The 15,038-nt window shown below is 42.0% G+C and overlaps 1 protein-coding gene across 1 annotated transcript; it reads right to left on the bottom strand.

The window, feature by feature from the left end:
* Positions 1-1,287: 1,287 nt before the first annotated feature.
* On the bottom strand, positions 1,288-13,239 carry ZRANB2 (zinc finger RANBP2-type containing 2). Its single transcript, XM_074875763.1, has 10 exons — positions 13,106-13,239; positions 12,652-12,704; positions 12,410-12,518; positions 11,142-11,224; positions 9,486-9,562; positions 8,766-8,903; positions 7,753-7,925; positions 5,484-5,570; positions 3,577-3,741; positions 1,288-3,044 (listed from the first exon to the last, which is right to left on the bottom strand). The coding sequence occupies exons 1-10, from the start codon at positions 13,159-13,161 to the stop codon at positions 2,981-2,983; spliced, it is 1,005 nt and encodes a 334-aa protein (XP_074731864.1). The 5' UTR covers positions 13,162-13,239; the 3' UTR covers positions 1,288-2,980.
* Positions 13,240-15,038: the final 1,799 nt, after the last annotated feature.

Raw genomic sequence — 15,038 nt, 5'->3', positions numbered from 1 at the left:
TAGTGCTGGATGGGCTCCAAAACCAGCCCCGAGAAAGCACCACTTATTAGTTCCATTTGCCAAACTAAGTATGAAGCACTCCATAGACTTTTTTTTCGTATTTTTTTTCCCCCCAATAAAAATACTACCCATTCTGATAATGGGAGGATAGATAAAATTACTGAATTGTGCAGGACTTGGCTCAAAGTTGTTGTTGTAGTAGAACCATTAAAGGAGTATCGCTGCCTCCTGTTGCTCCCTTCTCCAAATTCTGGGAAAGTATGCACAAGTATATATACTTTCATACTTAAAAGAAAAAACAACCCAAACCAAACACCCTGTTACCTGGTGTGGAAATGAAGCAATCTTGTTTTTAAGATGTAACAACACGTACATTTTAATGTGTTTTATTACTATTTGACTTATCCATCTGAAGAAAAAAGAAACTGGATTTTTCAGCAGTGGGTTTTCCTCACTTGCCAAATTTATATAAAATGAGCAGCTACTCTGCTTTTAAAAAAATCACTTTGTAGCTTCCAATTACCACAGAAGAATGCTTACGCAAACCCACCACTACTACTCACGAACGTATTTTTCTTAGAAAAGCACATTAGCCCTAAACTTAACCTAACCAACGCTTCCTCTGCCATGACACATTTCACTGATCTTTGATAAAGCTGCACAGAAATACCCACTTATTTCTACAGCCAGCAATTTATCTGACCCCAATGTCTAAATTGAGGGCAAGGGAAATATTTTCTAGTGGAACATGAAAATTTACTGCTAGGTCACTGGAGATAATTCTACCCACCCACACAAGCAGCCTATTAACAGTAAACCTGAAAGCTTTCTCACAGCTTAAACCTGGCTTTGTGTCTTATCAGAGGTGGACCACATCTAATTCTAATTTATTTGCCAGTCCAGTAAAAAAGAGGAATTTTGCATCATTTACAACAGGCATGCAAAGACCACCACAGTCGCTTTGCCTTTGTGTTTTAAAATGCAGACTTCAAAATAATTTAAACATGCTGCTTCCTCTAAAAACTTTCTGAAAAGAAACTATGGAACACGTACGGAGGAAATACCCTGAAGTTTTGTAAAAGCTTATTTTAAACATGCTGTTGTTTAAATGCAAACATATTTTCAGTACTTAAAAGAACTGAAACCACCTGAAAATTTATCATACATATGGCCAGGGAAGGGCACACACGGCCCTTGCACGGCAGCAACAGAGACCACCACTGCCAGGATCTGTTGTGGGAGGTTAAAAAGAGAGATTTGCTTGTTTCCAAGAGAAAGAACTCACTGCACAGTTAACTCACAGGTTTTATTTACACTTGTCTACAGAATCATTTTGCCTTACATTTTATCTAAGCCAAATGAAACCAGAACTTTCCTTTGTAGCCTATCATTTGCTAAATTTAAAAATTTTCATCTGTTAAGTACAGCAACAATTTTAATACAAAGCACAAGAAAAAAACCAAAGGCTAACAACATAGCATCTATTTGATCTGATTTTTACAATTTAGTAGTTGGACTTTGAAGTCAGAGGCACAGTTACAAGACTAACCTGCTCTTGTGCAATCTACACACATTTAGCATTGAAATTAGATAGAAAAGAAAGCATTAAAAGAAGAAACTGCAGAGCATTTTTTTCTGCAAAAAGATTATCAAAATATTTCTACACCAAAAACATTTTGCTTATATACCAGTCCAAAAGAAGTGTCTTAAAAAAAAAAAAAAAGAAAGCAGAATGTAGTTTTTAAATTTTGCTCCGTTTGTTTTTGTGCAGTCCATTTAAAAAAAGCAGCAGTCAAATATGGGTTTGGAAGTTTTACTACCAAAATAAATGCAGATATATTGCTGTTTGCTTTCTTCAAAAGAAGAATTTTCCTTAACATACTTACCTTGTGATGGCACTGAAGATACTTAAAACCTTTCTTAACCAAACGGAGCTCAAGAGAGACCAAGTTTTAATGTGATATTGCTAGTAAAATAGATTCAATAAAGCATTTTAAGCCATAAATTATGTTTAAGGGAAAAAGAATGATTGATGAAGAACACATTTAAGATGTCAGGACTTTCTACACAGTTTATTAATTCTCACTTTTAAATATAAATAAAATTCAGATACCTTGAAAATTTTAGTCAGCCCCAAATGAATTTAGACGGCCTGCAGAAGCTTCACTCGATTCCGAGAAGCTAGTTCCATATTCCTCCATCTCAAGAGCAGATCCTAAATGATCCTTCTCTAAGAGAGGATCGCAGGGTCCAGGGTCCATGCAGGTAGGAATCCCCCAGCCCGTCCCTGCTGCGGAACGGGCACGTTGCTGACCGCAGCGAGTCACTTCGAGCGCCGGGCAGCGGCGCCGAGACTCGAGCGGTGGAGAGGCAGCGCCCAAGGTCCCAAACGTCCTCACTCTGGGGAACGGAGCCTAACTCGCTCTGCACCCTCGTACCACAGGCTGGGTGCTTCACAGCTAACGAGAGGGGCACCCATCTGTACTGCTACTTCAACACGGAAAAATAAAAAATAATTAGACCCAAGTACTCACTACTGTCATCCCATGGGGAGCACCAGCCCTAGGGCTACGCTAATCCTCTGTGGTCCCACAGGAGCTACGCCAAGCAAGCTCAGGACTGGGGTTCTTCCTCTAGTCCTCAGGTTGGCAAGTGCCAGAGGCAGAGCAGAGCTGTAGGAGAGCGGAGCCAGCCTGGGCCTGCTCATACCTACGAGAGCGCCAGGGACCAAGCGACTGAGACCCTCTCCTTACCCAAATAATAAAGCCTCACACCACCTCCGAGGAGTTTATGGCTTAAAATGCTACCTCACTTTTTGTTTCATGAATGAACAAAGCTGCAGTTTTCCAGAAAGCAAGGACAGACATGCACCTCTACTAGCAGATTTAGCACTTCTGACCAAGTAAGACACCAACTTCTTAAAAATGTCTCATGCACTGACTGGAATTTTTTTTTTTTTCTAAATGTGAGCTTTAATACATTATTTCTTTTTAGAACTTGTACGGGAACCAGAATGGGAAGATCCAGATGATGATCTGCGGCGTCTGTAAGATATAAATGGAGAAAGCATGCAAAGAAATAAGTTGAAATTAATTTTAGCATCCACTCTGAGTAGTCTGTATCCTATAATAGCTGGAAGCCAAGTATATGATAGGGGCCTTTTAAGAATATAGAAATAACTTTAAACCACTTTAAGCTCATGAATGTGAATTTAATACTAAAAATGTAAGTTTAATACTGAAAGGAGAATACCATTTCTAAATGCAGTATTTACTTATGAAAATAAATCAATACTGTACACATTAACACTTTCACACACAGAAAGAATGGTGACCCAGGTCTTTCTATGGAACATGCTCCTAGCAGGAGGAAGTTTCATTGGAGGGGGAGAAAAAAACAATTACAGAGGTTTTAATAAGAAGTAAGAGTAGGGGAAATGAGAAAACTACTTTTAATATCAGAATAACTGATTGGATTCAATTCTTTCCCAGTAAATCTCAGTCCTTCAGAAAATAATAATAAAAAAAAAAATCACACATTTAAATACACCCATTCTTATTCTACATAAACCCAAACCTTTCGGGTGACCGTGATCTCGATCGTCTTTTTTTGCGATCACCAGATGAAGAAGATCTAGAACGACTTCGCTTCTTGCTTCTCTCGGGGGAAGATGATGAACGAGAGCTTGAGTAAGATCTTTTCCTTGGGGTGGAAGACCCCCTGTAGGACCTGGAGCTGGATCTTTATTGATTAAGAAATAAATCAGATTTAATTCTGGTATAATATAGAAAGAACAAAGAAAGAACAAAAAGAGACAGTTTTCATGAACGCTTGCTACTCTAGTTACATCAGTGGTTTGGCAAATAAACGTGCGGATGCTTTAATACTTACTCCTTAGTTATCTGCCAATAAAGACTTTACTGCCATGGTAGTTTCCTTAATAAATTTTCCTAGTGTTTCTTGATATACAGACCAGCAACGGTTTGGAAACCTCTTTCCAGCATTCACCAGAGTGACACGTTTTGACAAAGAAGCGGTGGAAGAGTGGGACAGGAAGTAGCCTATGTAAGGACCTTCCTCAGGAGTTAAATCCAGAGCAAAATGGCTCGAAAACCACAGATGTAATGTTGATTTAACACTGTGCCACTCCATATTAACGGATAGTTCACACTGCAGATTTGTAACGGTCATCTTACTAGAATAGTAAAAGCCCTCAGAAGGTACGTTTACAGATCTCAAAATAAAGTTGCATAGAGAGTAAGACGAAGGTCTTACACAACCAAAATCTTTTAAAAAATGTCTTAGAATACAGTCATTTTGGCATTTAAAGAAAAATGAACCAGCTTCACTTATAAGCACTCAAAAATCACTTTGGTAATCTAAAAAAAAAAAAAACCAACCAAACCAAGAAAAAAAACACTTATTGAAAAAGTATGAGCTAGAAAGTCCTAAACTGCAATTCCAAAATTATATAAAAACACCTAAGAGGATTTTTATTTTTTTTTCAGTAAGCTGGATAAAACATTTTAAAAAACCCAACAACATCGTGTATGCTGTTGGCAGAGGATTTTCAGGGTTTCCACTGGAAATAACAAAGCAGTCCTGTTTCACACAAGCCGAGGGCGCGTGGAGGATGCCATGTGGCACGAGCAAGTAAGCCCGCGGTGGGGACACGGGCACCCTTCATCTCCTCCTAAAATCATGGATTCCACCTGGCGCTGCCCCTCACGGGATCATCCATAGCCACGTTCCTGCCCCCCAAGGGCGGCAGCACCATTTGGCACCGGTCTTCCCAACTCAAACTTCCTTATTTAAGAGTTTTAAGATTCTCCGCATGCATGGAGATGGGACAGTTCTTCACTCCAGTGCCAAAGGCCAGTCCTGCCCCCAGGACGCCCGTGCAGGGACACCTCAAGGGACTCAGATGCTTTTGTGACCCTTCCCTGCACAGGCCGGTAACCGCTGTGCAGGAAACACCAGCTAGCTCCAACTCCTGCCAGCTTCTCGCGCGATTGACTATCCATGTTTTTATACATTCCCCCCACATTTATAAAGATCATGGCAGCGCTATCTAGTGGAAGTTAGATACGTTCAGTAAGTTACCACTAAACATAAACCCAGAAGTATAGCGTGTTTGCTAGTGTTCTTCCACATCAAGTAGCCAAAGTGGAAACAGTAAAACCAGCAAAAATTACAGAAGCAAGTAAACATGCATTCAAATTCTTCTTCCTTCCCAGTGAAGATCTGTGGCGTCCACTCCTCTAGCTTAGATCAGACTTAAAACTCTTCAACCAAAACCTCGCATTCTCAAGAAATACATCTGTAGTGGTAACCACCTCGTGCAGAGACCCCAGGAATTCTGACTTCCAAGATAAAAATGAGTTAATGTTTTTTGACCGGCATAATTTTACGATGAAATCAACAAGCGGTTGGTTCTTCTGCCCTTTTTTCTCTCTGCAAGGAGAGAGTGCTACCTCATTCACCTTGATTTCGACCCACGAGATCTAGAGTGTTCTCTGGAACTGGAACGAGATCTTGATCTGGAACTGGAAGAACTTCTTGAATGGGACCTGAAACAACATGGAAGATTTTTTTTCCAGTGTCTGACTTGTATTTAGCAGAATAACTGCTACTGGTAGCAGTAGAGACAACAATGCATCAATACAATTTGGCCTAGAGTCACTAAAAAAGCGACAATTTCCTCCTACTCCCCCAGTATCACCACAGTGCATTTTAAAACAGAAACTTTAACACAGTAAGATGGTGCATTAGAATAATTTATAAGGTCAGCTTTTAATTATGTTTCCTAAAACAAAGCACAAAAATTAAACAGGATTGCAGTTATACGGCAAAATGAAAAAACTGCATATCTATTAATTATTTCATAACATCAATGCCTTCACTTTTGATTTGTGCCTTAACTTGAAAACCATCAGTTTCTTTGAAAAGCAGAGTGGGTAAGAGCATTAGCAGTAGGTAGCTCAAATTCTCCCCAAATCAGTTCTCATGAGCATTCTGTAAGCAGTTGCAAGTTTTCGTAAAGATTTTCCCCTGCATTTGAAATTATTTAGTTAATTCTTGGCTAATACATGGCCATACCTAACACTACTTGTAACTAGTCAAAATTATTTTCAAATTTTTCATGTTGATGGGTTTTCTTTAAAGCACAAACCACAGAAGTTACGTAAAACGATAGTGGACTTGCAGTAACCACTGTAAAAAGAAGGCATTGCAATCAAACTCTAATAATCTTTTCAGGAAAAATATATTATACATGCTGACAGGATAAACTGGGAGATTGACTTTTTCATTTTACTGTGCGAAACAAAAGCGGTATGAACACATGCTAACTAGAAAATATATTTAAACCTTTTTAAAAATCGCAAGGAGGTATCCACAAATGGCAACTGGTATTTCCAGTTAATTATCTGTAGCTAGAAGCAAAAAGTTCAGCTGAAAGTTGAAAGACCCCTAGCAAGTTTCAGTTATGACAAGCTGCTTTTTACTTCACCGTTAACATCTGTGAATTAAGGAACAAAGGTACAGGCAGATGAAGTTCTTCTGTCTTCTCTGACCTTGCCAGCTCTAAACCCCAGAACTGCACCCCACCGCCGCCCGTACTGGCTGCGTGCTACCCTCACACAGCCACCTCCTCAAAGATCTTCCTCCACACCTCACTTCATTTAAAAAACTGCCAACAGCCGGTCAGCTCAGCCACTATTATTGGCTTAGCGCTCCTCCTCGGAGCCAGGCGGCAAACACACGTCTCGAGACGGCATTTGAAGGAGTGGGGAGGCTGGCGATGGGTTTTGGGAAGAACGGAATTTTTCACAGAAGAGGCAGCACGAATAAAAGCATGACAGCAATGGGGGAAAGCCAAAGCAGAGCGAGCGGCTGGTATCTGGTTAGTGTGAGGGTCTGAAGAAGCCGGGCGGCGAGAGCAGAGAGGTGCAGTTACAAAGCTAGGGAGATTAGAAGAAACCTGAACTTTCTGTACATCCCCGTGAGCTAGTACCGATTTGAGGTCTTGAACCAATCAGTATCATCCCTGTATCAGTTGTTAAGGCAGCTAAAAAGCTACAACGTGATTTACATCACACAATTACAAAATAGTTATTGAATTGTTTATATATTCCCGAATTTAAATAATAGTGTGAGACCTTAAATCTACCCAGTGGACTTTTTTTGTGGCCCCACGATCAATATAAACCTTTAGTGTTATTCTGACAACATCGCCACTGTACTTAAAGCTTTGTCACTTGCCATCAAACTAAGTTCAAGTTTCTTGGCTTTATTTCCGGGATATTTTCCACTCTGTCCTTTCACTGAATCTCTCTGGAGTGCATCATCACTGCCCTCTTCTGCCACCTCCTCCCACTTGAACAATACCACCCTTCTGCTTCTCTGCTCAACAACTCCACTCAACACTGCTAAAAAAAGTTCACCTATTGAATCACATATGGCCAACAAGCCTAAAAATAACATTGAAAATAAGTTATATTTTTAAATTTATGTGAAGGATTCAATTGAAATATCATCTTAAATTTACTAAAACAAGCAACAAGACCCATGAAGCCTTCCTACTGAGGATCCACAGGTCAGAACAGAACATGATCTACCTGTGTAAATTCTGTACAGAAAATTGTTAACATTATTAAACTAAAACTGTAAGGCAATCAAGAAAAAAAAGTAAATAAAGAAGTTAGATACTGACATTTTGCCTGGCGTTACCCTTGACCTGTACCCGTTTACCTGGACCTAGACCTTGAGCTTGAATGAGAGGATGAGCGCGATGAAGATCGGGAGTGGGAAGATCGAGACTTAGAACGACTGCGCCTATTGGATTTCTTTTTCTTATTAGTGTCCTCTTCTTCACTGGCATCAAGATTATATTTTGAAAGGTCAGCATCATCTTCATCCTCATCCTGAAGAAATATACAAAAAATACTTCAATATTTTGACTGTTTTCTTCAGTTAGTGTTGTTTACTTATTCTACAGTTTATTTTGTGCTTTTTTTCAACCCTTGAAAATACTGTTGTTAGTGGATTTAATCAAATACAAAAATTCTAAGAGTAGAGAGTGACGGAAAATTTGTGTTTCAAAGCAACCTGTCAAAAAGCCTGCAAAAACGCCCATCTGAAGTCCCATTTTCTCTTATTTAATGAAGTGAATGAAAATATAGACGTTCATTCTTACCAGTTACTTTAAATAAGCGCCTGGAAAAATTTTCAGCCTCAGGATCTATAACCACAGCGTAATTCTGCACAGACGTATTTCATACGCAGAATTTGGTGACTGCTGGGTTAAAAATAAGCATATACGTGTGTCTCTGCAGGGCTGCTCTCCAAAGATGTGGACAATCTCATATGTGATGATCAGGTATTTCAGGAAAGACAAAAAAACTCTGGGTATGTTATTCCATTTTATAAAAAAAATAAATCTGACATGGTTTTAAAACGCTAAGAATATTCTCTTTATGTGGTAACCATACATAAAGATTCCAAATAAAGATCTCAAATTTTTGATTCTGATCTCAGATAAGCTTTTCATTTTTTTTATGGTTTAAAAAAATCATCCATCTTTGAATGCAGGTATTTAGAGAGCTTGTGCACATACTTCACAGAAGCTGCAGGCACCATTATTCTGAGTTACCCCTCTACATGGCTCCAAGGGCAGCGAGAACTACAGAGCAAACCTTACCTACTAAACAGCACTCTAGTAATAATTAAAAAATAATTGCTAGGAAAAACCCAAAACACACTACCTCATCCAATTTGTATTTGGAGAGATCTTCATCCTCATCCTCCTCATCTTCCCCTTCAGATTCCTTATCTTCTACTTCCTTCAGGATAGATACAGGACCAACCGGCTTCCCTCTATACTTTTTCTTTTTGCGTCCAAACTAAGAAATTTGATTCCATTAGCATACAATTTAATCAAAAGTCATTTCCAACTGTATTTTCTGATAAAACTCCTATGACAAAATAAATATACATCAATTGCAAATAAGGTATTGCTCAAAGGGAAGGAGCAGTCTCACGCAACATCAATTAGCAAGAAACTTTCTGAAGAGATGTTTGCCTTGGATACAGTTCGTATCCACAGACAAGATTAAAGAAAACCTGAATTTAATAAAAGAGTGGTTTATATTTGTGCTATGGGATATATTTATTTATAAACCAGTGTTGAACATCTGGCTGAAAACAACACTCATGATCTGAAGCCAGCTCCTGGAGAAGTTTAACAAACTCAGCTTGTACCAGTTCAATTTGAACTCATTCTTAGTTTTTAACCCCGCAAAAGACAAAGCAGATGCATTCACTCTCAGTTCAAAACTTTCACACTCGGGCGTCTGACAAGGAGAGGCAGCACAACGCACTTCTGACTGGTGCTTTTCCCCGTAGGGAAACCAAACGCAAACGTGTCCTAAACACAAATCACACCACGCGCGTCTCTCCAGAGCAACACGTGCACCTCCTCTTACCTCATCGTACTCCCCGTCGGATTCTTCGCGTTCTATATATTCAACATTCTCCCGTTCATTAAATCCTCCTCCGTATCCTTTAAAAAAAAGGGGTAAAACATGACAATCTCTTGATCCACACCAAATTCAGCACAAAGTTTAGAATAAACTTTCACAGAGGTTCTGGAAGCCTTCAGTGGATCTATAAATATATGCTGTAAGAATGTAACATAATCTCAAGAGGAATGAATTGTTCCCACACACGTTTATTAAATATAGTTCCCCAGAAACCTAATTGAGAAAGTGGATTAAGACACATAACGCAGAAGCAAGAGCATTTAAAAGAATGGAAAAATATAAAAAGTTTCCGGATTACAGCTGTGCTGAGCCGGCACCTTCCCAGCAGAGCCGTGGCGGGGCTGTGCCGCCTGACACAGCGACGTCCCCGAGGGGCTGGGACAAAGGCTACTGCCCTCAAAAACCAAAACCCCACCCCTGAGAGCAGCCCGCAGCCAACTCGGGAGAGCGGGCAACGAGCCGCAGGGCGAGGGCAACGCTGGCTAACTGCTATCAGCTGCCTCCCCGAGCACCCAGCCCCACTGTGACACAAAGTCCCATAGGCCCTCGGGGAGCAGCAGGAACCAAAGCGTCCTGTGGCTGCACCCCACTGCACAACGGCCGGGACCTGCCGGGAGAATCTTCCTGTTCCTCTTCACCACGTCAGCAGAAAACTCCCAACGGCTCATTTTAATTTCAGCTGACTTTGTAATTTACTGCAAGCATGCACAATGTGCTAGGGGTCCTTCACATGACCACAAATCTACTCTGAAGGGCACCAGAACTTGAAAAATCAAATAGCAAAAATATAGAATCAAATATTAATTAAATAGCAAATATACTGAATTATTATTAAATAGCAAAAATATCAAAGATTATTTAAATAGCAAAAATATAAAATAAAGTATTAAATAAAAATATAGAAGTATTATTTAATTATATGAAATAATTAAAATGACTTCATATCTTTACAATATCAAGTAAGAATACTAAAAAAAATATTCTTCCTCCTTTCGAATAACAGCCTCTGTGCTCCTCGCCACGCTTCTTTTTCTGTAAGCATTAGTGTTACACTCTGTGCATTAAATTCTCTGCCTACCCCTCCGCAGCGGTAACAGTGTCCGCAGTGAGGAGCAGTGTAAGGAAATCCTCTGCTCTAGTTACCAGTGGGTTCATTGGTAATGCAGGAGGAACTTAAAATGTGTCACAGTGAGCCCAAACCTCAAACCTCATTAAGAGATAAGAGCCTGATCTAACAGCCTTCACACGCTGCTGCTGGCACTGCCCAGCCCTCTCTAGATGGACGCTACACACACACATGACCTTTTGGAGTCTAATAAAACACAGCCTTGCTCCTTCCAAACGTCTTAGTATCAAAATCAAACATAGAGGCCATTTAAGCTGAGTGTTTGTTGACTTTCCACATGAAACCACCATGTACTTTACACACTGCTAAAAGTAAGCAAGTCTAAGAACCTACAGATTTATCCACACATGAAAGATCATTCAACGTTGCTAGTTCTGCTGTGAAAACAATCCCTTGAATTAAATTATATTGTGACTTACAAAAAGAATTTTTCTTACAGTAACTTGAATATTTTAAAACCATATACATCTTACCTGTCCTTTCCTCCAATTTAGCGTACTTTGGAGTATTACACATATTACATTCTGATCTTCTAGCCCAGTTCACGTTACCACATCTTCAGAGCCCAAAAGAAAAAAACAGAAATAAGAAACATTTCAAATCAAAAGCTTAATGTTGAGGCAACACTTCAAGAAATCGTTAACGATGCATTTGCCAAGTTTCAGCAGCGATCCGCAGTCACTAGTACAACACCAAGCCACAAAGAACTGCAAGAGAGTCTGTGGTATTTCACCAGCACGAGGGTGACAGGAAGACCACCATGTTGGACAAATCCAGGGGAAGAAATAAAATTTCTAGGCAGACGAGTTACCAGAAGCAGCACTACACAGAACGTGTCAATATTCCTCATCACTCTTCACTAGCAGCACTCACAGTTCAGAGCAGTTAACGAAGAAGCTACCACAGGAATAATGCTTACGAGCAGTCATTGTCATCCGCAGAGGCACAGCCACAGCTACAGGCTTCCGTTACTGCATTTCTACCTCACAGCTCCTAAAATGGCGCTCCTACTTCATCCCTCCCTAACACCATCACCAGGGTGCTGCTGAGGAGGAGGAGGTCCGCAAGACACAGCCTACTTACAAACCACAAACCTGAAATGGGCCATTAAGTGGATCCCCTCAGGCACTGGCTGCAGAACAGCACAAAGGGAAACCCCTCACGCTGAACACAGTGAAGTTCTGACAGAAAAAAACCTGAAAAAGCCAGGTTTCACTGGCCAGACAGCTTACTCAATCAGCAAAACCCAAAATCCTTAAAAGTGCTCCAGAAAACCTGACAGCATCTTTCCGAAATCAAAACATTTTATTAAAGTAGTCCTCTTCTAATTCAGATCTTAATATTCTCAGTTGATGGCTTGGAGAAGCACCCAAGAATTTAATTATGTGCTAAACTTTACTCATTAAATACATAGTGAATGTTAGCAATAAACTATCACACTGTAGCAAAGGTGTTACTTCCATCTACACATTTCTTCAGAGCTTGAGAAGTGTCTCAGCTTATCAGAGGAAAATATAAACTTTTACCTTTCTAGTCTTGATTTTTTAAATCTTTTTCCAGTCATGTTAATTAGGTAACTGCTCTCTGGCAAACAAAAATGAATGCTATCCTCACAGCAAAACACTACTAGTGGAACAGCTGTGAGTTTTGATCACTCTTCAGTACAAGTAAATTTATACTGACAAAATTAAGCATCATATTGTAGGTGTGTTGTGTGGCTGTAAGAGAACACTCTGCATACGTTTTACACTGCCAGTCGTTAGCACTGAAGAGGCCACGACTCTTTTCAGCAAGTGTCTTTCCTATTTCAGTCCCTCCAGCTTTCATCATTTTGGCTTCTGTTGTTTTTTCTGGAAAAGAAAAAAACACAAACAGTTCTCAAACGTCTTCCTTTGTCATTAATTAAAAAGATTTAATAATATATTATTTTTAAAAAGGCAGAAACAGACGAGGAGAAAAAGATAAATCATTTCAATTACTCACCTCTTCCACATCTGTTACAGCTGGTTCTCCTAGCAAAGTTAACGTTCCCACACCTGAAAATAAAAGACAGAACGAAGACGCGAGTTAACTGAACGCTGGAAAACGCGCGCACACACACACGACTTCCAGAAAACGCCTTTCCGTTTCAAACGAAATCCGTTCCAAATTGAAACACGAAGTTTCTCGGGCCGTGCCCGACCCTGGGGTGGGCTGCTGCGGGCCCCGCTGCACGATGAGGGCCAGGAGCTGTGAAGCCCTGCGGGGAAGCTCGCCCCGGCCCGGCGGGAGGGAGGGAGGGAGGGAGGGAGGGCGGCCGCTCCCCCGAGACCCGCCGGCCGCGGCTCCCCCGGGCCGCCCGGAGCCGGGGCTGCCCCGCGGCGCTGTCCCGTCCCGGCGCATCCCGGGCCCCGCAGCGGGCGGGCGGGCGGGCGTCCCCCACGCGGCCCACGCTCACTTCTTGTCGGGGCAGATCCAGTCGCCGTCGCTCACACGGAAATTCTTGGTCGACATCTTGGGCCCCGACGAGCCGAGCCGAGCGCCGAGCGCCGCCGCCGCGGAAGAGGACCGGGGTCCTACGCCGGGCGGGCTGTCCGCTCCGCGCCTGCGCCCTGCCGCCGCAGCGAGCGGGGCGGCCGCCGGGCGGGATTTTGTTCAGGCAGCGTCTCGGACGCCTCAGGCCGGCCGCGGGAAGCGGGCGCGGAGGAAGGGCGCCCCCAGCGAACCGGAGGGCCGTGTGCAGCGCTGAGGGGGAGTGGGGCGCGCATGCGCAGACTGCGGCCGCCAAGGGCGGGCTGCGGGCTGAGGGGAGGACGGAGGGGAGGGGTGGGGGGTTGCTGCGTGCTCAAGTCCTCAGCCCTGGAAGCGTGAAAATCGCTCCTGTATGAGCTCGTTTATTCACGGCGGTTTCTCTTCCTCCAGCTGTTGCTGTGGGTTTGTCACCCCAGAGTCCCAGGGGTAGAACGGCCCGGGCTCCTCTCAGGAGAAAAGCCTGCCGGTGAATTCCTGCGTGTACACCTTCACTTCAGTAAAATAAACAGAGAAACCATCAGTTGCTGATGCAAAATGAAAAAGAAACTAAATGAGGCCTCATTTTCACAGATGAGAGCATGTACAAGGTTCAGACTGGTTTCCCAGTGTGATAGCCCTACCAAAATCCCCATCAGAACATACAGAGGGTTTTAAATATGAATAAGGCAGGGCACTGGTATAAATATTAATGTTAGAGTGTTCCAAGTAAATCCATTATTTACATAATTTTAAAATTCTGATTAAAAAATCACTCCCGGGTTGGCTGGTGGGTTTGTTTCAGCAGCGGGACACGGGCCTCTGTGTCACGGGTGTGAGCGGGACGTGTCCAGCCTGGGCCAGCCACGTCACGGCTGGTCCTCTTTCAAACCACCTCTGATCCCCTTTCGCTTTTCTTTTTGGACTGGTAACGATCTGGCAAGATCTGCTGCACTTCAATTCACCAGCATTACCTGATTAAGTACATGCAATGTGCCTTTTTATAGCTAATGTTACTTTCCCGGCAGTTTTTATTCCCTTTCCCTCCTGTGCTGTAGCCACATCCTGTGGAAAAACCACCTGGAATCTGGTTACGGGGCTGGTTTTTATCACATCCACCCTCTAGGTCATGAGGCAAGATGACAGTGTTATTGCTATTTATTTATAAAAGTATAAAACAGTGTGACTGCACTGGAAAAATGTGTTGTGGCATCTGGTTTGTCTGTCACAGAAGGTTGTATACAAATTCCCCGCTTAGAAAATGTCTATAATAATCAGGAAGGACTAAACCTGCATTTTCCTGCATCTGGAGAAGGTCCCAGGTAAAGGGCTGTGCTAGAATTTCGAACAAGGGGTGTGAAAAATCTTGCTTTTCTCAATCCTAGAATTAGAAGAACATAAGGAAAGTACCCGATGAAAAGGACCCGGCGGCAGGGCGACTGCTGCAGAGCTCGCCGATTGGGACTGCTCGCACAACAGCACCAGGTCCCGCAGCCTTTCTAAAAGTGGTGCTTCACAGACAGGCAGTGCAGCCTGCCACATTTAAAACCTCAATTAGCAATTTTTTCTCCAGGTGACATTCCTTTCTGGCACTGAATAATCAATCTAAGCTTAAACGAGATATGAGAGTCTTAGCGCTGTAGTAGGTAGCAACAAATCATCTTTAGTCACTTTGTCAGTGGTAATCTTTAAAATGAAATAAATAAAAAAGAGCTTGAAAAAAGGTGGAGGATGCAGTTGCAGCCCAGAGTGCCTGGAAGGATTCACTCCTGCCATTGGATGATGTTTAGTCAGTACAGCAGGTGGCACTTGAGTAACATACATTTTTCAACGTACTGTTGTTATTGCAAATTAAAAGCCAGATTTTTTTTATGGAATTCAGG

Source organism: Strix uralensis, chromosome 8, assembly GCF_047716275.1.
Source record: "Strix uralensis isolate ZFMK-TIS-50842 chromosome 8, bStrUra1, whole genome shotgun sequence".
Taxonomy (NCBI): Eukaryota; Metazoa; Chordata; class Aves; order Strigiformes; family Strigidae; genus Strix; species Strix uralensis.
The sequence above is the reverse complement of the archived record's forward strand: the minus strand, read 5'-3'. Positions and strand labels throughout refer to the sequence as shown.

Coding starts and splice junctions, on each gene's coding strand:
- ZRANB2 (XM_074875763.1), bottom strand. CDS start 13,161: ATGTCGACCAAGAATTTCCGTGTGAGCGACGGCGACTGGATCTGCCCC. Junction 12,519..12,651: donor CTGTAACAGATGTGGAAGAG/GTGAGTAATTGA, acceptor TTTCTTTTCCAG/AAAAAACAACAGAAGCCAAA. Junction 9,563..11,141: donor TAAATTGGAGGAAAGGACAG/GTAAGATGTATA, acceptor TTTTTTTTAAAG/GATACGGAGGAGGATTTAAT.